The sequence below is a fragment of the Entelurus aequoreus genome, linkage group LG25, assembly GCF_033978785.1.
Source record: "Entelurus aequoreus isolate RoL-2023_Sb linkage group LG25, RoL_Eaeq_v1.1, whole genome shotgun sequence".
Classification (NCBI taxonomy): Eukaryota; Metazoa; Chordata; class Actinopteri; order Syngnathiformes; family Syngnathidae; genus Entelurus; species Entelurus aequoreus.
This window is the reverse complement of record NC_084755.1, coordinates 5,219,650-5,244,271: the sequence shown is the minus strand read 5'-3', so window position 1 is coordinate 5,244,271 and position 24,622 is coordinate 5,219,650. Positions and strand designations below refer to the sequence as shown.

Below are 24,622 nucleotides of genomic sequence, written 5' to 3'. Positions count from 1 at the left end.
TGGACAACCACAAACAGAGAAGAAAAAGGTTATCTATGCCTGAGAACAACATTAAATATGAAATAATTGACTTCAAATCAAGAGCAGAGCAATTCAGGCTTGTTGGGGGGAATCTCGCTCTGGGAGGTTAGACGTAACCTTTGACCTGTGAGGCCGGTGCCCTGCGAGGACTACTCTCCCCGCTGCTGAAAGTGGGAGAACCCGGCATCCCGGGTGGACTCGAGCCCGCGTAGAGCAGGGACCCCCCGATCAGTAAGAGCCCCGAGGCCCCCCAGCCGATGTAGAGTCCCGGGCCCAGCTCGCGCTTGTGCGGGGCGGCCACGTGCGGGTCATAGAAATCCCTGATGATGGAATGGGCCGTCCAGCAGACGGGCACCAGGAAGAGGAACCCGGCAATGGCGAAAAGGATGCCGGAAATACGGGCGATGCGGGCCTTGAGACTATTAATGCCGATGCATTTGGTGCACTTCACCCCCAGGACCCCCAGGGCCAGCGCCACGCCACACAGCAGGATGGAGAGCACGGTGAGCCCCCGGGCGGCCTGCATGTCGCTGGGCAGCGCCAGCAAGCTGTCGTAGACTTTACACTGGATCTGACCCGTACTCTGCACAATGCAATTCATCCACAGGCCTTCCCAGATGATCTGCGCCGTCACAATGTTGTTGCCGATGAAGGCGGTGACTCGCCACAGCGGCACGGCGACCACGACCGCCCCGGCCACCCAGCCCAGGATGGACATGATGAGGCCCAGCAGCTGCATTCCCGTGGTTGCCATGGCGGACTGTGATGTGGTTTCTCTTTGCTGCTATCTAAGTTTGCGCTCGTTGAGTCCTGACGTCCCACCGCTCGGTCTCGAGGTGATGATGTCACGCAACTAGAATCAGGAAATCTGGAATCCGGAAAACAAACAAATGTGACATTACCAATTAAATATTTAGCTTTGTGGGTTCCAGCTTCCAGGGGTATCATATAGACCAGTGTTTTTCAACCTTTTTTGAGCCAAAGCACATTTTTTTCATTGAAAAAGTGCGGAGAAATCATAAAAAAATTAAACCGGCAGCCGATATTGACAGTAAAAAGTTGTTGTCGCAATTGTTGGATATGACTTTAAAGCATAACCAAGCATGCATCACTATAGCTCTTGTCTCAAAGTAGGTGTACTGTCACCACCTGTCACATCACACCATGACTTATTTGGACTTTTTTGATGTTTTCCTGTGTGTAGTGTTTTACTTCTTGTCTTGCACTCCTATTTTGGTGGCTTTTTCTCTTTTTTCTGTATTTTCCTGTAGCAGTTTCATGTCTTCCTTTGAGCGATATTTCCCGCATCTACTTTGTTTTAGCAATCAAGAATATTTCAGTTGTTTTTATCCTTCTTTGTGGGGACATTGTTGATTGTCATGTCATGTTCGGATGTACATTGTGGACGCCGTCTTTGCTCCACAGTAAGTCTTTGCTGTCATCCAGCATTCTGTTTTTGTTTACTTTGTAGCCAGTTTGGTTTTAGTTTTATTCTGCATAGCTTTCCCTAAGCTTCAATGCCTTTTCTTAGGGGCACTCACCTTTTGTTTATTCTTGGTTTAAGCAGCCGATATTGACAGTAAAAAGTCATTGTTGCAATTGTTGGATATGACTTTAAAGCATAACCAAGCATGCATCAATATAGCTCTTGTCTCAAAGTAGGTGTACTGTTGTCAGAAAAATTGTATGTAAATTATCAAAAAAACTTTCCGTTCTCTGAGTTCCCAATGAACAGACAAGAGGCTGTCTTTGTTGCACCAAGCAAAGGCTTGGAAAATTCCATTGTGTACGATGGGAGGAGACGGGAGGGGGTTATCTATTGTCATCGAAGACCTGCTCAAGCTGAAGCCGGGATGAGCCCAAGCCTGAGGCATCTTCTTCTTTTGTCTTCAATGTGACCAAAAACAAGAGCTGTTTACATACCCCCCGCCCCCATTCCTTTGGAAGCAGATGTTGTTTTGTTAACAGGGAAAATCCAAATAAAAAGAGATGGCGTACAATCTTTCGCCAGAGCATGGGTGACACTGTAAGACAGTGGTTCTCAAATGGGGGTGTGCGTACCCCTGGGGGTACTTGAAGGTATGCCAAGGGGTAGGTGAGATTTTTTTTAAATATTCTAAAAATAGCAACAATTCAAAAATCCTTTTTTTTCCAAATAGTTCAAGAAAGACCACAACAAATGAGCAATATTTTGCACTGTTATACAATTTAATAAATCAGAAACTGATGACATAGTGCTGTATTTTACTTCTTTATCTCTTTTTTTCAACCAAAAATGCTTTGCTCTGATTAGGGGGTACTTGAATTAAAACAATTTTCACAGGGGGTACATCACTGAAAAAAGGTAAAGAACCACTGCTGTAAAAGGTCACAAGTTGACACGTTTCTCCTCAATTGAGCAAAATTGAATTCTGCCTCAGTTTGATTCTTTGCTTCTTGTCTTGTTTAATAGATGTCATCAGTGTTTGAACCTGACAACTGTCACCACCTGTCACATCACACCCTGACTTATTTGGACTTTTTTGCTGTTTTCCTGTGTTTTAGTTCTTGTCTTGCGCTCCTATTTTGGTGGCTTTTTCTCTTTTTTCTGTATTTTCCTGTAGCAGTTTCATGTCTTCCTTTGAGCGATATTCCCCACACCTGCTTTATTTTAGCAATCAAGAATATTTCAGTTGTTTTTATCCTTCTTTGTGGTGACATTGTTGATTGTCATGTCACGTTCGGATGTACATTGTGGACGCCGTCTTTGCTCCACAGTAAGTCTTTGCTGTCGTCCAGCATTCTGTTTTTGTTTACTTTGTAGCCAGTTCGGTCTTAGTTTGGTTCTGCATAGCCTTCCCTAAGCTTCAATGCCTTTTCTTAGGGGCACTCACCTTTTGTTTATTTTTGGTTTAAGCATTAGATACCTCCCGCTGTTTCCGACATCTACAAAGCAATTAGCTACCTGCTGCCACCTACTGATATGGAAGAGTATTACATCAACAACAACACATCATTTGCAGACTATAATTAATGGTTTGCAAAGAATATTTTTAACCGAAATAGGTGAAATTAGATCATCTCCCACGGCACACCAGACCGTATCTCACGGCACACTAATGTGCCGCGGCACAGTAGTTGAAAAGCACTGACATAGACAGAGAAGGACTTTCTTTCACTGTGGGTGTCGGGCTACGCCTTCCATGACGGCGATAGCGAGTCATCTCGGCAGACATGAAGCGACTCAGAACACAAGCGAGCTTTCATGAAGCCATTTGGGTGTGGGCAATGCCGGAGTTAGGACCAGTGGAATCTGATTTTGCCACTGTTGAGAGTTATGTGCGTCAGATTTCCCCAGATTAGATCTTAAAACCCAATTAGGTGCCTTCCAATATGAAGTACCCCAACCAAAGAGGTTGCTATCATAGCTGTTTGTCTGGGAGAAAAAAGCTGTACAACTACTACTACTACAACATTTAGCTATAGGGACATTACAAAAACAGGTTTTCTTCGGTATATGATACAATTCAGGTATTTCAACCAACAACATGAGACTGCATTTGCATCAAAGTGTAAATGTACAGGTAATAGAGTCATATACGGTCTCTATTGTACATGAACTCCCTTGACTTGATATTTGTCAGCAAAATGTGATTTAAACTACAAAAACAAGCTAAATGATTTATGATATGAAGTTTATGATTCAACTGTTTTTTTCTTATGACATAATACCGACAATTCTACCAAAATATTGTGTAAAACAAATATCAGTATTTTGCACTATTTTCTACAAAACAACATTTCCGGTACATTTCCCTTAACGTGTCAATGGATTCACAAGTACTGGATCTCATTGTTTGGGCTTGACTTATCTGATCAAATTCAAGCATGTCCACTAAAATGTGTAAAAACAATCAAAAAAACAATACATCAGGTTTTTTTTTTCGACATGGCATCTTTAATCTGTCAATAAATAATCAATCCATCCATCCATTTTCTACCGGGGGCTGGAGCCTATCCCAGTATAAATAAATAATGTATACATTCAGGCATATGTAACCCTGGTTAATAGAATGCTTAAAAACTAAAAGCATGTTAATAAAACAAGCAACAGTTACGTTGACTAAATAGTTAAATCAATCCTCAAAACCTTTTACTTTTGTATATTGATATTGTTCAAGTGCTGAAAAATGTGTACATTCATCGATTGATGTTGTAATTAAACCTACTTAAAACTGCTGGGCTTTTATTTTGAAAGGTATGCACTGTAAGTCATGTGATCGGCAACAGCCAATCGAGTCGTTCTAAAATGTCCGGAAGCATAAGATAGGAAAGTAGTCACATTGAACAGAGGTATAGCAATTAAAAAAAATCCCCTGTGGAGTCAAAACTTGTAAAATGATGTTTTATCAGCTGAAAGACAAAAAAAGATTGTTTTTGTTGTTTTAAACCTGTCCTTATTCTGGAGATGTCCAATGTTGTTAGACGGGATTTATATTGGGTCGAACTATTAGCCATTAACCATTAACTCTGAGTGACACGCCCCCTGCTGGTCTTTCATTGAACTGACAGGATCATCCACGTTTACTGCATTGGAGCAAGGGACAAGCGGTAGTAAATGGATGGATGGAGCAAAACATTGCATTACACATTGAAGACTATCACATAAGAAGAAAAAGGACTTAGAGAACTGTATTCTTCAGCATTTTGCTGAATCACTTTCTTGTTGTGTATTTTTTGGTTCAATTTATTCAAAAATATTGTAAAAATGTATTTTTTACAATGTTTATTTTGTGATTTCATGTTGTACATGAATTTGTTAATATTTAAAGGGTACATTTATTGCCACAAAGAATATAATTAAACTTAATTTTAATTAGACATGGTTAATTCAAACTATAGTGAACAAAACAATTTGACTAAAACCAAAAGGTTCCAACTTAAAGCAAAATCTAAACATAAATTAATCATTTTAAACTAAACCAACGGTTTGAATCAGGGGTCCTCAAACTACAGCAGCGTCCAAAATCCGGCCCGTGGGAAGTCCCAAGTTAAAAAAAAATACTATTATTTTTATTTTTAAATTATATTTTTTTCAAAATATGTCTTTTCTAATCCATTTTCTACCGCTTGTTACTCTCGGGGTCTCTCAGCCTCTCAGGCAAATCATATTGTCTAAAAATGCATTTGCCCATCAATAACGTGACGTCACCACGCTTGCGCCGCAAATATATATATATATATATATATATATATATATATATATATATATATATATATATATATATATATATATATATATATATATATATATATATATATATATATATATATATATATATATATATATATATATATATATATATATATATATATATATATATAAATTAGGTCAGGAAAAAACACAGAGGCTATTTCATCCCTACAAGCCTGTTTCGCAGGTTTCCCTGCTCCTCGGGAAATTTTATCAAATCGAAACAGGCTTGTAGGATGAAATAGCCTTTGTGTTTTTATATACATATTAGAGCAGGGAAACCTGCGAAACAGACTTGTAGGGATATAATAGCCTCTGTGTTTTTTTCCTGACCTAACTTATATATATTTATATATATATATATATATATATATATATATATATATATATATATATATATATATATATATATATATATATATATATATATATATATATATATATATATATATATATATATATATATATATATATATATAGTATACATATATACATATACATATACATATATATATACATATGTATACATATGTATACATATATATACATATATATATATATATATATATATATATATATATATACATATATATATATATATATAATATATATATATATACATATATATATATATATATATATATATATATATATATATATATATATATATATATATATATATATATATATATATATATATATATATATATAAATAGAAATATATATAAGTTAGGTCAGGAAAAAACACAGAGGCTATTTCATCCCTACAAGTCTGTTTCGCAGGTTTCCCTGCTCTTCAGGAAATTTTATCAAATTGAAACAGGCTTGTAGGGATGAAATTGCCTCTGTGTGTTTTATATGTATATATATATATATATATATATATATATATATATATATATATATATATATATATATATATATATATATATATATATATATATATATATATATATATATATATATATATATATATATATATATATACATTTAAACAATAAGAGATTGAACAATCTTATCTCATTGTTTGTCATGTAAACTATGTCTGTTTTTTTGTTTTCAAATTATAGTCGGCAGTTAAAACGTACCTCTCAGTGCGTGGTCTTTTACCACGCTTAAAGCCTAAAAATGGCTCCGGCAGTCGAACCGAGCTGAACTTATACTCGTCCAATATTCCCTTTATTGCTCTATTACCCTGTCATTACCACTTTTGGGCTGTTGCACATCTACAGAAGATGGATTTGGAATGGTTAAACTGTGGAATTCTCTTTACAATGAAATAAAAGATTGTAAAAATATATCCCAATTGAAAAAAATATATAAAGACAGAACAATAAGATCATAAGTGTTTACATTTTGCTTTATATTTATTATTTTACTTATTTTTTGTCTGGTTTTGCATTTTTTTTGTATCATCCCGTGAGGTGTATATTATTATTTTTTGTTCGGTTTGTACTTCATGAAGTTTTGCACTTGTTGTTGTTTTTTTTTTGGTGTGTTTTTTGTTTGTTTTCATTATATTTGTTTGGTTTGTATGCTTGTGAATGTTGGCTATCCATGAACTACTTATTATGTTGAAGGGGGCAGGAAATAGAAGATGTTCTTCATCCTGTTCCTTCTCAAGCATTGGTGTGTAAATATGTGTTTTGTTGCTGAAGTTGAATTGTCTATTGATCAAAAATGCACATCAATGAAGGACATAAATTAATTATTTTTTTTTTAAATTAAAAATAAATTACAATAGAAGTATTAGTCCAATTCATAAAAATAAAAATACAATTTTTTTTGGTGAACTTTCAGTCAATCATCAATATTATAATGAAATCCAGGTGATCCGACCTAACATTGTTGACCAAATGCAGAATTCCGTCATTTTCCTTACTTTTTTCATGATTAAAGCATCTATTAAAAAAAACATTATTTGTAATAGGAAGCCAGCAGTAAAATATGATGGGATGGCATTTAAATACACAGAAAGTCATCATTTTCTTTGTGCTCTTTTCATTGAAAGAAACTATTTACCTGAACCTGGAGCAGTCAGTCTCACCAGGTCCGCTGGGTTGCCCTCACGGTTCAGCCGAGTCCACAGTCAAATGAGGCTTTGTGTCAGAGGTCAGGTGAGCTGGAGTGGACACTCTGGACAGAAGTGAGGAGGACACATGCCCCAGGCGGCGTGGCAGTGGGCAGAAGTGTGTGTCAGTGTGTGTGAATGGGTGAATGTGTCTCCCGGTGCCTGGTGGATGAACACAATAAGCCGCTGTGTGGCTGCGAGCCCCCCACACCCCCTCCTCGGTCTCTATGCCAAGACGTTATTCCAGTCTTTCATTGGCGTTTTGCGGTATTAAAAACATTGTAGACACATTTTGTTCTATCTAGATGCTGCATACGCTGGAAGTGATGATTAAGGGGGGAGCGTTCCTGCCTCCGTGCAGTCGCCCGGGGTTGAAAAAGGGATGCAAGCTGTCAGTGAAGGTGTCTGTGAAGGAGTGAATGTGAACGGCCGTCTCCGCACAGTAGAAGGACACGCGGCCTGCGGGGTAGTCCACAAAGACGCCCACTTTCCTGGGCTTCTGCTCCAGCGCCACTGCGGTTACCGGAGCAGAGTTGGCGACGTACTGTCCTCCCGCTTTCAAGCTCAAAGTCCAGAAGCCGTTGGCGGGACAGACGGTGAACCTGCCCTTCCTGTTGATGGACTGTCGGACCACGCCCAGGCTCCACTCCGTCTTCTCCCCCACCTCCACCTCCCAGTAGCACCGCCCACGGCCGATGCTCTCCTTGGCCAGGACGTTGGCCACGCGGTCGAAGCGTTTGGGGTGCTGGGGCACCTCGTGGCACTTGTCCGTCTGCCTCACCTGCTTCCTGTCCTCGGACACGGCGAGGGACGGGTGGGCGGTCTTGGCGCTCAGGTTGATGTCCACTGCAACACAGGGAAGGTCGAGTTTAGTTAAGTTAAGTAGCAATGATAGTCACACACACACTAGGTGTGGCGAGATTATTCTCTGCATTTGACCCATCACCCTTGATGACCCCGTGGGAGGTGAGGGGAGCAGTGAGCAGCAGCTGTGGCTGCGCCCGGGACTAATTTTTGGTGATTTAACCACCAATTCCAAGCCTTGATGCTGAGTGCCAAGCAGGGAGGTAATGGCTCCCATTTTTATAGTCTTTGGTATGACTCAGCCGGGGTTTGAACTCACAACCTACCCATCTCAGGGCGGACACTCTAACCACTAGGCCACTGAGTTGAGAAAGTAAAGTGAATTATACTTCTATAGCGCTTTTCTCTAGAGACTCAAAGCCCCTTTACATAGTGAAAGCCATTGTCTACATCTGGAAGCTACATTCAAAGCAGTGTGGGCGGCACTGGGGGAAAGGTGGGTAAAGTCTCTTGCCCAAGGACACAACGGCAGTGACTAAGATGGCGGAAGTGGGGATCGAACCTGGAACCCTCCGATTTCTGGCACCAAGCCACACCGTCCCGATTTTCTCGTCATATTCCGTAAAATCTTGCCAATGATTAAGTATCAATGATTGTCACACACACACTAGGTGTGGTGAAATTATTCTCTGCATTTGACCCATCACCTTTGATCACCCCCTGGGAGGTGAGGGGAGCAGTGAGCAGCAGCCCGGGAATCATTTTTGGTGATTTAACCCCCAATTCCAAGCCTTGATGCTGAGTGCCAAGCAGGGAGGTAATGGCTCCCATTTTTATAGTCTTTGGTATGACTCGGCCGGGGTTTGAACTCACGACCTACCCATCTCAGGGCGGACACTCTAACCACTAGTACTGCGTTGAGAAAGTAAAGTGAATTATACTTCTATAGCGCTTTTCTCTAGAGACTCAAAGCCCCTTTACATAGTGAAAGCCATTGTCTACATCTGGAAGCTACATTTCAAAGCAGTGTGGGTGGCACTGGGGGAAAGGTGGGTAAAGTCTCTTGCCCAAGGACACAACGGCAGTGACTAAGATGGCGGAAGTGGGGATCGAACCTGGAACCCTCCGATTTCTGGCACCAAGCCACACCGTCCCGATTTTCTCGTCATATTCCGTAAAATCTTGCCAATGATTAAGTACCAATGATTGTCACACACACACTAGGTGTGGTGAAATTATTCTCTGCATTTGACCCAACACCCTTGTTCACCCCCTGGGAGGTGAGGGGAGCAGTGAGCAGAAGCGGTGGCCGCGCCCGGGAATCATTTTTGGTGATTTAACCCCCAATTCCAAGCCTTGATGCTGAGTGCCAAGCAGGGAGGTAATGGCTCCCATTTTTATAGTCTTTGGTATGACTCGGCCGGGGTTTGAACTCACAACCTACCCATCTCAGGGCGGACACTCTAACCACTAGTACTGCGTTGAGAAAGTAAAGTGAATTATACTTCTATAGCGCTTTTCTCTAGAGACTCAAAGCCCTTTACATAGTGAAAGCCATTGTCTACATCTGGAAGCTACAAACCCCGTTTCCATATGAGTTGGGAAATTGTGTTAGATGTAAATATAAACGGAATACAATGATTTGCAAATCGTTGTATTCCGTTTATATTTACATCTAACACAATTTGAGGGTCCCCCTTGTGGAACTGTGCACAAAACGTAACATTAAATTCTAAGTTAATGATTATTTGCAAAAAATAACAAAGTTTTCCAGTGTGAACATGAAATATCTTGTCTTTGCAGGCTATTCAATTGAATATAAGTTGAAAAGGATTTGCAAATCATTGTATTTTGTTTTTATTTACCATTTACACAACGTGACAACTTCACTGCTTTGGGGTTTGTACATATACTTATTTATAAAATATACAATATTTGTAATATTTTCTGTGCTTTTTTAATTTATATTAAAAAGTAAACTTACAATAATTATTAAAAAAAACATTTGATATAATTATGAACTTTGAAAAAGGGCTATTAGTGAGGCCCTCCTGCAACACAAATTAACATTAATCAATTGCTACTAGAGATGTCCGATAATATCGGTCTGCCGGTATTATCGGCCGATAAATGCGTTAAAATGTAATATCGGAAATTATCGGTATCGTTTTTTTTATTATCAGTATCGTTTTTTTAAAATTTATTAAATCCACATAAAAAACACAAGATACACTTACAATTAGTGCACCAACCCAAAAAACCTCCCTCCCCCCATTTACACTCATTCACACAAAAGGGTTGTTTCTTTCTGTTATTAATATTCTGCTTCCTACATTATATATCAATATATATCAATACAGTCTGCAAGGGATACAGTTATTAATATTAACAATATATCAATATATATATCAATACAGTCTGCAAGGGATACAGTTATTAATATTAACAATATATCAATATATATCAATACAGTCTGCAAGGGATACAGTTATTAATATTAACAATATATCAATATATATCAATACAGTCTGCAAGGGATACAGTTATTAATATTAACAATATATCAATATATATCAATACAGTCTGCAAGGGATACAGTTATTAATATTAACAATATATCAATATATATCAATACAGTCTGCAAGGGATACAGTTATTAATATTAACAATATATCAATACAGTCTGCAAGGGATACAGTTATTAATATTAACAATATATCAATATATATCAATACAGTCTGCAAGGGATACAGTTAATAATATTAACAATATATCAATATATATCAATACAGTCTGCAAGGGATACAGTTATTAATATTAACAATATATCAATATATATATCAATACAGTCTGCAAGGGATACAGTTATTAATATTAACAATATATCAATATATATCAATACAGTCTGCAAGGGATACAGTTATTAATATTAACAATATATCAATATATATCAATACAGTCTGCAAGGGATACAGTTATTAATATTAACAATATATCAATACATATCAATACAGTCTGCAAGGGATACAGTTATTAATATTAACAATATATCAATATATATCAATACAGTCTGCAAGGGATACAGTTATTAATATTAACAATATATCAATATATATCAATACAGTCTGCAAGGGATACAGTCCGTAAGCACACATGATTGTGCGTGCTGCTGCTCCACTAATAGTACTAACCTTTAACAGTTAATTTTACAAATTTTCATTAATTACTAGTTTCTATGTAACTGTTTTTATATTGTTTTACTCTCTTTTTTATTCAAGAAAATGTTTTTAATTTATTTATCTTATTTTATTTGATTCATTTTTTTAAAAAAGTACCTTATCTTCACCATAACTGGTTGTCCAAATTAGGCATAATAATGTGTTAATTCCACGACTGTATATATCGGTTGATATCGGTATCGGCAATTAAAGAGTTGGACAATATCGGCATATCGGATTAGCCATTATCGGACATCCCTAATTGCTACACTTAAAAAGCTTACGATGGCAACAGTTGAGTATTTCTGCTTCCGTTCATTTCTATGATCAAAGCGAAAAAAGCGGGAAGTAACAAATGAACCCAAATATGTAATAACTGATGTGCAGGTAAAGACTCACCTATGTATCGCTCAATTCTTTTCAGTTCTGTTAAGTGAAGAGAAAAGCAGAATATCAGTGATTGCTTCATTACGAATATGTAAAGTGCATTTTTCACCTGATTTGGAGAGCCTGTGGACTTCCACTTTCACCTTTGCCATCAGTTCTGACAGGGCTCTCCTGGTGAACCCCACACAAGGGTCCGTTTCTATGGTAACCATGGACCAATCCTTCATCTGGATTGTGCGGCCGGGCGGAGCAATGTTCTGCATAAAAACCCAGGTGATCAACACTGGTAATGACCACGGGAGGAAGTCAAAGCAGAAGAAGTAAACATGGAGGGAGAAGGAGGATGTGCCTACACTGATATCTTTATTGGATTCCTCCTGATGATCAGAAGTTTCTTTAGAAACCGAAGGGTCAGAAGTCGGGTCGGCCATCTCCTTCTTCAGTTCACGGATCTCCTGTTCCAGTTCTGTCACCAGAGTATCGACTTTCTTCTGCTCCTCCCTTTGGCACTCCTCTATGGCCAACACCAAGGCTTTGTGGTTCTTCTCCATGGCGCTCACCATGGCCGAGAATACCTTCTGGCTCTCTCGCACCTCTCTCAAGTAAGAGCTCTGATTGGACCACAGTAAGGTAAGCACATTTCAGGTGGGAAGAATGTTCTCCTATCTGTTAAGTTGTTTTGGGTGTTGTTGTTGTTGTTTTCAAACCAACCTTTTGGAGCTCAAGAGAACTTTTTAGCCTCTCTACCTTCTGTAGCCTCTCTTGAATCATTTTCTCCACATTCATAACCTGCACACAAGAACCAATAATAATCAATAACATGGTGAAGTTATGTTGTATTGGCCACCTGAGCACTGCACTGGTTGGTTGTGGGTTGCACTGTGGGCTCGGTGTTGTCGTCATAGGAAGCACGTGGCCGGGTGAGCTTGTTTACTGTGTTTTACATCTTTTGCATCCATCCATTCATTGTTATCTAATCACCTGTCGCCTTTATTAGCAGCAGCCGGACCGAGACACGGCAGTTGGAGTGGGAGCCGGAGGGAGAGAGACACGGACTGAGGGAAAGACAATTTGCTGGAAAGCTAAAGCCTACCACTATTTATGAAAATAAACCAGTGTTGTATCCTGCAATCCAGGCTCTCGTGGCAGTGTGTGGTGGTCCGCAGAACCCACTAGAGGGCAACCTCTACAATATTTATTACAGTCTTTCTCTTAATTAGTATTGCTATTATTGAAGTGTGTCCTGTTTAGCCACTCAGGGCAAATCATATTATCGTTGTACAAAACCCAAAAACACCCATGGGGGCGGCATGACGTAGTGGGTAGAGCGGCCGTGCCAGAAACCTGAGGGTTGCAGGTTTGCTCCCCGCCTCTTACCATCCAAAATCACTGCCATTGTGTCCTTGGGCTGGACACTTCACCCTTGCCCCCGGTGCTGCTCACACCGGAGAATGAATGATGAATGAGTTGTAAAAATTAATGATGGGTTCTCACTCTTCTGTGAAGCGCGTTGAGTGTCTAGAAAAGCGCTATGTAAATCTAATCCTTTATTATTATTATTATTATTATTATTAAAACCAGTGAAGTTGGCGGCGTTTCTGGGTGTTGTTGATAAACGGCTTTGGCTTTGCATAGTAGAGTTTTAACTTGCACTTACAGATGTAGCGACCAACTGTAGTTACTGACAGTGGTTTTCTGAAGTGTTCCTAAGCCCATGTGGTGATATCCTTTACACACTGATGTGGCTTTTTGATGCAGTACCGCCTGAGGGATCGAAGGTGCGTAATATCATGGCTTACGTGCAGTGATTTCTCCAGATTCTCTGAACCTTTTGATGATATTACGGAGCGTGGATGGTGAAATCCCAAAATTCCTTGCAATAGCTGGTTGAGAAATGTTGTTCTTAAACAATTTGCTCAGGCATTTGTTGACAAAGTGGTGACCCTGTTGGCTAACAAACGACCAAGGAACAGCGCTGATAAAACAATACTTTCTAAGAAAAAGGGATCAAGTACCGTCTCTTCCTCTGGAGGTTTCTCCGACCTGTCGCCTTTATTAGCAGCAGCCGGTACGAGACACGGCAGTTGGAGTGGGAGCCGGAGGGAGAGAGACACGGACTGAGGGAAAGACATTTTGCTGGAAAGCTAAAGCCTACCACTATTTATGAAAATAAACCAGTGTTGTATCCTGCAATCCAGGCTCTCGTGGCAGTGTGTGGTGGTCCGCAGAACCCACTAGAGGGCAACTTCTACAATGTTTATTACAGTATTTCTTTTAATTAGTATTGTTATTATTGAAGTGTGTCCTGTTTAGCCACTCAGGGCAAATCATATTATTGTTGTACAAAACACAAAATCAGTGAAGTTGGCGGCATTTCTGGGTGTTGTTGATAAATGGCTTTGGCTTTGCATAGTAGAGTTTTAACTTGCACCTACAGATGTAGCGACCAACTGTAGTTACTGACAGTGGTTTTCTGAAGTGTTCCTAAGCCCATGTGGTGATATCCTTTACACACTGATGTCGCTTTTTGATGCAGTATTGCCTAAGGGATCAAAGGTCCGTAATGATTTCTCCAGATTCTCTGAACCTTTTGATGATATTACGGAGCGTTGATGGTGAAATCCCAAAATTCCTTGCAATAGCTGGTTGAGAAATGTTGTTCTTAAACTGTTCAACAATTTGCTCACACATTTGTTGACAAAATGGTGACACTGTTGGCTAACAAACGACCAACGAACGGTGCTGATCAAAACAATACTTCCTAAGGAAAAGGGATCAAGTACCGTCTCTTCCTCCGGAGGTTTCTCCGGCCTGGTCTTCTTGTAGTTTTCCGAGATATCAGCCAGGATGTGGTTGATGCTGAGCTCAGGCCTGCTGGTAAACAGCCTGCGGCACTGTGGACAGTACCTAGACTGGTGTCGGGTCCAGAAGTCGCTGAGACAGGACAGACAGAAGCTGTGTCCACACGGTGTGGTGACTGGACTGCTGAAGACGTCCTTACACAGAGAGCACAGGAAGGACTTCTCGGGTAGGAGGCCGGTGGTGGAGGCCATGGTAGCAGGCTGGAAACAGGACGTGGAAAGTCAATACAGAACTAGATTAGAGTGGAAAAGTTATTTTTAGTGTTCTGACCTGAAAAGCAAAATGATAATAATAATAATAATAATAATAATAATAATAATAGCACTTTACATTGAGTAAACAACCTCAAAGTGCTACAGTGTATAAAAAAATAATAATAAATAAATAAAAACATAATAATAAATAAATAAAAATAAAAACTACAACAGCCAAATAGCTAAAACTAGTATGCATATATCTAAAAAAAGGCTTTTTTTTTTTAAAAAAAAGAAGGGTTTTTAAGCCTTTTTTAAAAGCATCCACAGTCTGTGCTGCCCTCAGGTGGTCAGGGAGAGCGTTCTACAGACTGGGAGCGGCGGAGCAGAAAGCCCGGTCTCCCATTGTTCGTAGCTTTGTCCTCGGAGGTTGGAGGAGGTTAGCCTGTCCGGAGCGGAGGTGTCGTGTGGAGGATTTGGGGGTGAGTAGTTCTTTGAGGTAGAGGGGGGCATTTCCATGGAGGCACTGGTGAGTTGGTAGGGAGACTTTGTATTCAATCCTGAGTGGAACAGGAAGCCAGTGAAGGGATTTGAGAGTTGGTGTGATGTGGTCATATTTCCGCACTCTCATCAGGATCCTAGCAGCACTATTCCTAAAATAGTTTGTTGAGTGTCCCATAATATACTATTTTTTAAGTCTCAAAGGTCCCACAGGGTATTGGAAGTGGCCAAAAATCTAGCTTCTTGCATTTTAAAAATAAAAAAATGCTTTTGAGGTCAATTATACCATGTCCCATTTACTTATATGATTGTGAGCTGGCATGTATTTAAGGACAGTTGCTAGCATGTGTTTGTCACAGAATATATATTACCCTCACAGCCTGAAGCAGAGAGGGAGGGATCTGGTGGAGAGCTTATACTGTAGTAAATGTCCAAATAACTGTGACGTCACACAGTATGCACTGTTAAGACTGCAAAACTGCATGCAAACCCATGCTTGAACTTTAGGACTTGACGCTTTGGCGTTGTTTAACACAGGGATTCTCCATCTAGCTCCAAATAGTTTGGCTCTATATAAGCCTCCTACAACCCATGGAAACACTTTAAAGGCCTACTGAAAGCCACTACTAGCGACCACGCAGTCTAAAAGTTTATATATCAATGATGAAATCTTAACATTGCAACACATGCCAATACGGCCGGGTTAACTTATAAAGTGACATTTTAAATTTCCCGCTAAACTTCCAGTTGAAAACGTCTATGTATGATGACGTATGCGCGTGACGTCAGTAGTTAAACGGAAGTATTCAGACGCCATTGAATCCAATACAAAAAATTTCTGTTTTCATTTCAAAATTCCACAGTATTCTGGACATCTGTGTTGGTGAATCTTTTGCAATTTGTTTTATGAACAATGGAGACTGCAAAGAAGAAAGTTGTAGGTGGGATCGGTGTATTAGCGGCTGGCTGTAGCAACACAACCAGGAAGACTTTGTTGGATAGCAGACGCGCTAGCCGACGCTAGCCGACGCTAGCCGATGCTAGCCGACGCTAGCCGACGCTAGCCGACGCTAGCCGCCGACCGCACGGATGATCGGGTGAAGTCCTTCGTCGCGCCGTCGATCGCTGGAACGCAGGTGAGCACGGGTGTTGATGAGCAGATGAGGGCTGGCTGGCGTAGGTGGAGCGCTAATGTTTTTATCATAGCTCTGTGAGGTCCGGTTGCTAAGTTATCTTCAATGGCGTCGTTAGCAACAGCATTGTTAAGCTTCGTCAGGCTGGAAAGCATTAACCGTGTATTTACATGTCCATAGTTTAATAGTATTGTTGATCTTCTGTCTATCCTTCCAGTCAGGGATTTATTTATTTTGTTTCTATCTGCATTTGAGCCAGATGCTATCACGTTAGCTCAGTAGCTAAAGAGCTTCGCCGATGTATTGTCGTGGAGATAAAAGTCACTGTGAATGTCCATTTCGCGTTCTCGACTCTCATTTTCAAGAGGATATAGTATCCCAGGTGGTTTAAAATACAAATCCGTGATCCACAATAGAAAAAGGAGAAAGTGTGGAATCCAATGAACCCTTGTACCTAAGTTACGGTCAGAGCGAAAAAAGATACGTCCTGCACTGCACTGTAGTCCTTCACTCTCACTTTCCTCATCCACAAATCTTTCATCCTCGCTCAAATTAATGGGGTAATTGTCGCTTTCTCGGTCCGAATCCCTCTCGCTGCATTGTAAACAACGGTAGAATATGAGGAGTCCTTCCTCTGGTGACGTCACGCTACTTCCGGTACAGGCAAGGCTTTTTTATCAGCGACCAAAAGTTGCAAACTTTATCGTCAATGTTCTCTACTAAATCCTTTCAGCAAAAATATGGCAATATCGCACATAGAATGGATCTGCTATCCCCGTTTGAATAAAAAAATTTCATTTCAGTAGGCCTTTAATCCGATCCTGTTCGGTTTTTTGAAAAGTCGGACTAACACACGTGGATTATTCGATTGGAAACCAGATCTCTGGAGGGGGCGTTTGCGGCCAGAGAGGACCCTTCGTATGCGCCAGCCTGAAGGTGCGGAATACAACCCGGAAGCAATTCAATAAAAAGATAGCAACACTTGTAATGAAGAGGAGAGGAGACTGTTTATTTGCTTCACAAATTACAAGAACAAAACATTCTCAAGTGCATCCATGGTAGAATAAAAGAAACAAGAGATTTATTTAAGAAGGTAACATGGGAAATGTAAAATGCCGACTTAATTCAGACTCCTGAACCAAATATGAATGAGATGAAAGGTAAAGAAGCAGGTATATTAAAGGTGAATAATCAAGCGTACACAAAACTCTTCACGCTGCGTTTGTGCAAGCCAACTGATTCACTTTGCACACAACTGGCAAGATAGTCCAGATCAATAGCAACCTAACTCTGGTTATCAGTCGGTCTTTTCCTTCGCATTTAAAACTCCTTCCATAAATCCACAGAGCCTTTTGAACTTTGAAACATTCTAAAGTTTTGTTTCCATGATTTTCGTCCGAAGATTCCTTCCAAAAAAACTCCTAGCTGTCTGCTATTAAACATCAGCAGAGCCATTAGAGACGTAGTATTTTGAATCTGTGCCAATATTACAGCGGACATCAGTTAAAACAAGTTGTAAGGATCCACAAGGCCTAGTGTGACGTCATCGGTCAACTGGAAAAGTAATCCAGTTATCCGTGCTGAAATGAAGTAAATGCTAGCCCAGTGTTCGGGACTAATAGTCACACTGGAGAGTGTGCATGGACACTTGGACTTCACACATAGGTGTGACAATACAAAAAAACTAACTATTTGAGAAATCAGACTAATTTAGTGCATGGAAATGTAGTGATTGTTACATAAAATCATCACCTTTAAAATGAGAATTGGTTTAAGGTGTTGCAGACTCATTTTCTTCATCTGCTTGATTATATAAAGAATGAAACTCAAACTGAAATCTAAGTAAGATGAAATATCTCAAATAAGGGTGATATTTGCTTATTTTCTGTCTGATAAGATAATTCTTCTCACTAAGCAGATTTCATGTTAGAGTGTTTTACTTGTTTTAAGTGTTTTGGTCCTAAATGATGTCAGTAAGATATTACGGCTTGTTGCTGAGATTTGATGACCTATATTGAGTAAAACATGCTTGAAACTATTTTTGTCCAAAACATACCCAGCAATGGTGCACAGGAAGGCGGGGAAGAAGAGGGGAAAAGGCGGCCAAATTGGTCAAAAGTCCCAATTTTCTCCAAAATACCTCCCCGGGTTCCAGTCCCACGAGTCCCGCCGCCGGGATGCAAAAAATGTCCAAAACGCACCCAGCAAAGTCCCGCGGGAAGTGGGGGAGAAAAGTGAGAAAAGTCGGCAAAAGTCCCCAAAACTGTTCAAAATACCTACCCAGGTTTGAGTCCCACAAGTCCCGCCGCCGGCCAGGATGCCCAAAATGTCCATAACACACCCAGCCGAGTCCCACGGGGAGGGCGGATAAAAGTTGGAAAAGTCGGCAAAAGTCCCAAAAATGTTCAAAACACCTACCCAGGTTCTCGAACCCGCGTGTGATTTTTGAACATTTTACCGACTTTTCTCACTTTTCTCCCCGCCTTCCCGTGGGACTTTGCTGGGCGCGTTTTGGACATTCGGCGCATCCCGGCCGGGGGCGGGACTTGTGGGACTCCAACCTGGGTAGGTATTTTGAACATTTTTGGGACTTTTGCCGACTTTTCCAACTTTTATCCCCCCGTCCCCGTGGGACTCGGCTGGGTGTGTTATGGACATTTTGGGCATCCCGGGACTTGCGCGGCCATACATAAGATTTTATGCTAGAGTGTTTTACTTGTTTTAAGTGTTTTGGTCCTAAATGATCTCAGTAAGATATTACGGCTTGTTGCTGAGATTTGATGACCTATATTGAGTAAAACATGCTTGAAACTATTTTTGTCCAAAACACAGCCAGCAATGGTGCACAGGAAGGCGGGGAAGAAGAGGGGAAAAGGCGGCCATATTGGTCAAAAGTCCCAATTTTGTCCAAAATACCTCCCCGGGTTCCAGTCCCACGAGTCCCGCCGCCGGCCGCACAAGTCCCGGGATGCAAAAGATGTCCAAAACGCACCCAGCAAAGTCCCGCGGAAGTGGTGGAGAAAAGTGAGAAAAGTCGTAAAAAGTCCCCAAAACTGTTCAAAATACCTACCCAGGTTTGAGTCCCACAAGTCCCGCCACGCAAGTCCCGGGATGCCCAAAATGTCCGTAACACACCCAGCCGAGTCCCACGGGGAGGGGGGATAAAAGTTGGAAAAGTCGGCAAAAGTCCCAAAAATTTTCAAAATACCTACCCAGGTTCTCGAACCCGCGTGTGATTTTTGGACATTTTACCGACTTTTCTCACATTTCTCCCCGCCTTCCCGTGGGACTTTGCTGGGCACGTTTTGGACATTTGGGGCATCCCGGCCATCGGCGGGACTTGTGGGACTCCAACCTGGGTAGGTATTTTGAACATTTTTGGGACTTTTGCCGACTTTTCCAACTTTTATCCCCCGTCCCCGTGGGACTCGGCTGGGTGTGTTACGGACATTTTGGGCATCCCGGGACTTGAGCGGCCATACATAAGATTTTATGTTAGAGTGTTTTACTTGTTTTAAGTGTTTTGGTCCTAAATGATCTCAGTAAGATATTACAGCTTGTTGCTGAGATTTGATGACCTATATTGAGTAAAACATGCTTGAAACTATTTTTGTCCAAAACATACCCAGCAATGGTGCACAGGAAGGCGGGGAAGAAGAGGGGAAAAGGCGGCCAAATTGGTCAAAAGTCCCAATTTTCTCCAAAATACCTCCCCGGGTTCCAGTCCCACGAGTCCCGCCGCCGGCCGCACAAGTCCCGGGATGCAAAAGATGTCCAAAACGCACCCAGCAAAGTCCCGCAGAAGTGGGGGAGAAAAGTGAGAAAAGTCGGCAAAAGTCCCCAAAACTGTTCAAAATACCTACCCAGGTTTGAGTCCCACAAGTCCCGCCGCCGGCCAGGATGCTCAAAATGTCCATAACACACCCAGCCGAGTCCCACGGGGAGGGGGGATAAAAGTTGGAAAAGTCGGCAAAAGTCCCAAAAATTTTCAAAACACCTACCCAGGTTCTCGAACCCGCGTGTGATTTTTGGACATTTTACCGACTTTTCTCACATTTCTCCCCGCCTTCCCGTGGGACTTTGCTGGGCACGTTTTGGACATTTGGGGCATCCCGGCCATCGGCGGGACTTGTGGGACTCCAACCTGGGTAGGTATTTTGAACATTTTTGGGACTTTTGCCGACTTTTCCAACTTTTATCCCCCGTCCCCGTGGGACTCGGCTGGGTGTGTTACGGACATTTTGGGCATCCCGGGACTTGAGCGGCCATACATAAGATTTTATGTTAGAGTGTTTTACTTGTTTTAAGTGTTTTGGTCCTAAATGATCTCAGTAATATATTACAGCTTGTTGCTGAGATTTGATGAGCTATATTGAGTAAAACATGCTTGAAACTATTTTTGTCCAAAACATACCCAGCAATGGTGCACAGGAAGGCGGGGAAGAAGAGGGGAAAAGGCGGCCAAATTGGTCAAAAGTCCCAATTTTCTCCAAAATACCTCCCCGGGTTCCAGTCCCACGAGTCCCGCCGCCGGCCGCACAAGTCCCGGGATGCAAAAGATGTCCAAAACGCACCCAGCAAAGTCCCGCGGAAGTGGGGGAGAAAAGTGAGAAAAGTCGGCAAAAGTCCCCAAAACTGTTCAAAATACCTACCCAGGTTTGAGTCCCACAAGTCCCGCCGCCGGCCAGGATGCTCAAAATGTCCGTAACACACCCAGCCGAGTCCCACGGGGAGGGGGGATAAAAGTTGGAAAAGTCGGCAAAAGTCCCCAAAATTTTCAAAATACCTGCCCAGGTTCTCGAACCCGCGTGTGATTTTTGAACATTTTACCGACTTTTCTCACTTTTCTCCCCGCCTTCCCGTGGGACTTTGCTGGGCGCGTTTTGGACATTTGGGGCATCCCGGCCAGCGGCGGGACTTGTGGGACTCCAACCTGGGTAGGTATTTTGAACATTTTTGGGACTTTTGCCGACTTTTCCAACTTTTATCCCCCCGTCCCCGTGGGACTCGGCTGGGTGTGTTATGGACATTTTGGGCATCCCGGGACTTGAGCGGCCATACATAAGATTTTATGTTAGAGTGTTTTACTTGTTTTAAGTGTTTTGGTCCTAAATGATGTCAGTAAGATATTACGGCTTGTTGCTGAGATTTGATGACCTATATTGAGTAAAACATGCTTGAAACTATTTTTGTCCAAAACATACCCAGCAATGGTGCACAGGAAGGCGGGGAAGAAGAGGGGAAAAGGCGGCCAAATTGGTCAAAAGTCCCAATTTTGTCCAAAATATCTCCCCGGGTTCCGGTCCCACGAGTCCCGCCGCCGGCCGCACAAGTCCCGGGATGCAAAAAATGTCCAAAACGCACCCAGCAAAGTCCCGCGGGAAGTGGGGGAGAAAAGTGAGAAAAGTCGGCAAAAGTCCCCAAAACTGTTCAAAATACCTACCCAGGTTTGAGTCCCACAAGTCCCGCCGCCGGCCAGGATGCTCAAAATGTCCATAACACACCCAGCCGAGTCCCACGGGGAGGGGGGATAAAAGTTGGAAAAGTCTGCAAAAGTCCCCAAAAATGTTCAAAATACCTACCCAGGTTCTCGAACCCGCGTGTGATTTTTGAACATTTTACCGACTTTTCTCACTTTTCTCCCCGCCTTCCCGTGGGACTTTGCTGGGCGCGTTTTGGACATTCGGCGCATCCCGGCCGGGGGCGGGACTTGTGGGACTCCAACCTGGGTAGGTATTTTGAACATTTTTGGGACTTTTGCCGACTTTTCCAACTTTTATCCCCCGTCCCCGTGGGACTCGGCTGGGTGTGTTATGGACATTTTGGGCATCCCGGGACTTGAGCGGCCATACATAAGATTTTATGTTAGAGTGTTTTACTTGTTTTAAGTGTTTTGGTCCTAAATGATCTCAGTAAGATATTACAGCTTGTTGCAGAGATTTGATGAGCTATATTGAGTAAAACATGCTTGAAACTAGAATATCAAGTGATGCAAAGCTGTGTCATCAACACTCACAAGTATAAAACTACTTTTTTAAAGTCATCATTTCTTATTTCAAGCATGAACGAAAAAAATCATGATTTTGACACAATTGTGTCTCATAATTAAAACAGATGACAGCCAAATGGACTTTGCTGTTTTATTTTCAACGAAACAATAGAAAACACGTACTCATATAGTAGTACACTTGTTATTAGTGAGAATATACTTACTTTAAGCTATTTTTGGGTTCATTGAGGTTAGCTAATTTTACTTGTTTTGGAAAGTCTTGACAAGCCACATTTTCTTGTTCTATTGGCAGATAATTTTGCTTAGTTCAAATAAAATACCCCTCATTTTTGTATTTTTTTTCTTGTTTTTGAACACTGACTTACATACTAAGTTCTCAATAGTCATTTTTTAATTCAGGGGGGTCTCGGAAACATTTCTGTTCCCCAGTGAGGTCGTTACAAAAAAAATGTAAGACTCATTGCTATAAACCATCTTAAACAGAATAAGTGTTTCTAGTTTCTTTCTGTTCAAGACTTGCAGAGAATGAAGAATTTAGAATATGCAGCATGTAAAGTATGTGGACAAACAGGTAGCCACAGAACGACTTCATGACATCACTTTTAAAGGAGCTACTGTACAACAACACAAGCTACCTTAAAGGTTTCAAACCGTGAACACGGCGTCCGGTGTTGTACAATCAGGCTTCTACGGACACAGACACTTCTGGAAACTGATTGTTTTCCATGACGTCTAAAGCCAACTACTTTACGAGGAAGTTGAAGGTGTTTCCTTCTAAATAAAAGAGAGGTAATAAACTATTGAAGTGAAGCCTTACCTGTGGTGTGGTCTCTGTGCTACGTCTTCTCTCCCCAAGCAAGCAGGGTAATACCAATAATGGATCATGCAGTAAGGTGTAGTCTAACTAACAATGGCATTCTCGCTCCAAACTCCACCCCGGATGTTATCTGAGCTCGGCTCTCGGCAAGAAAAGCAAATAGTGTACTACTGGGAAGCTGAACTAAATGTTATGTACAGCCAACTGCCAGACATGGGAATGTTCCATGTAAAAAAACTTGTAGTACAGAATAATGAAGTCCTTTAGAACAGAAAATACTGAACTCATTAGGCTTCAGAGTATATTGGGGACATTTTTGTCCTTTAAAGGTAAAGTTTTGCTCTATATTTGCTCATACCTTTGTTAATGTTACTCTTTTCGTCCATTTTGTACCGCTTGTTCCTCTCGGGGCCACAGGGGTGCTGGAGCCTATCTCAGTCGCCACCTCATCACAGGGCCAACACAGACAGATAACATTCACACCCACATTCACACCATGAATTGATTAACGTGGACCCCGACTTAAACAAGTTGAAAAACTTATTGGGGTGTTACCATTTAGTGGTCAATTGTACGGAATATGTACTGAATTGTGCAATCTACTAATACAAGTTTCAATCAATCAATCAAAAGGATGGTGACGGCAAAACTCCACATCATGTCCAAAACTCAATTGACTTTGTAGCAAAGATCAGAGATCTAAAACGGGTCAAAAATGAAACTATAGTTTCATTCCACGTCACCTCCCTGTTTACCTGTATTCCAACCCAGGATGCAGTAGAGACAGTGAGGCAACGTCTGCTAGGGGATCGCACCTTACAGAATAGATCCACACTAAACCCAGAACAGATTTGCCGTTTGCTGGAACTTTGCCTTCACACTACATACTTTCAATTCATGGGAACGTTTTACCCAGAAAAACATGGTTGTGCCATGGGATCACCTGTACCTATATAGCAGCAAACCTTTACATGAAGGACATGGCAAACAGAGCTCTGAGCTCTTTTAAAGGAACAGCACCAAGTCATTGGTACAGAAATGTGGATGACACGTGGGTGAACATCAGAAACCAAGAAGTGCAAGTCTTCACTGAGCACATTAACTCAAAAACATCAATTCACAGGTGAGGATGACAAAGACATTAAGTTGCCTTTTTCGGTCTGTGATGTCCACATTGAAGAAAACAAGGGCCTCCATGTCTGGGTTTACCAAAAACCCACACATACCGATCAATACATACTTTTTGACTGACACCACGAACTGGAACACAAACTGGGCGTTATCAGAACCCTGCAACACAGAGCTGGTCATGTTCCTACCAGCCCACAGGCCGAAGAGAAAGAGCATAGGCATCTGAGGGACGCCCTCAAA

At 41.3% G+C, this 24,622-nt stretch overlaps 2 protein-coding genes across 2 annotated transcripts; both read right to left on the bottom strand.

Annotated features, from left to right (window-relative positions):
- cldnk (claudin k) lies at positions 1-7,415 on the bottom strand. The gene is made up of 2 exons (XM_062036708.1): positions 7,277-7,415; positions 1-889 (listed from the first exon to the last, which is right to left on the bottom strand). Exon 2 carries the CDS (start codon positions 773-775, stop codon positions 128-130), a length of 648 nt encoding a protein of 215 aa, XP_061892692.1. The 5' UTR covers positions 776-889; positions 7,277-7,415; the 3' UTR covers positions 1-127.
- Positions 7,416-7,610: 195 nt separating this feature from the next.
- On the bottom strand, positions 7,611-23,610 carry btr02 (bloodthirsty-related gene family, member 2). The gene is made up of 7 exons (XM_062036703.1): positions 23,252-23,610; positions 14,518-14,796; positions 12,446-12,523; positions 12,088-12,345; positions 11,844-11,991; positions 11,747-11,773; positions 7,611-8,171 (listed from the first exon to the last, which is right to left on the bottom strand). Exons 2-7 carry the CDS (start codon positions 14,785-14,787, stop codon positions 7,627-7,629), a joined length of 1,326 nt encoding a protein of 441 aa, XP_061892687.1. The 5' UTR covers positions 14,788-14,796; positions 23,252-23,610; the 3' UTR covers positions 7,611-7,626.
- Positions 23,611-24,622: the final 1,012 nt, after the last annotated feature.

Bases quoted from the DNA above. Each gene is read 5' to 3' on its own strand.
- btr02 (XM_062036703.1), bottom strand. From the start codon at position 14,787: ATGGCCTCCACCACCGGCCTCCTACCCGAGAAGTCCTTCCTGTGCTCT. The intron at 11,992-12,087 runs GTAGGCACATCC...GTTTTTATGCAG, and splicing joins AATCCAATAAAGATATCAGT to AACATTGCTCCGCCCGGCCG. The intron at 11,774-11,843 runs GTGAAAAATGCA...TTCACTTAACAG, and splicing joins CCACAGGCTCTCCAAATCAG to AACTGAAAAGAATTGAGCGA.
- cldnk (XM_062036708.1), bottom strand. From the start codon at position 775: ATGGCAACCACGGGAATGCAGCTGCTGGGCCTCATCATGTCCATCCTG.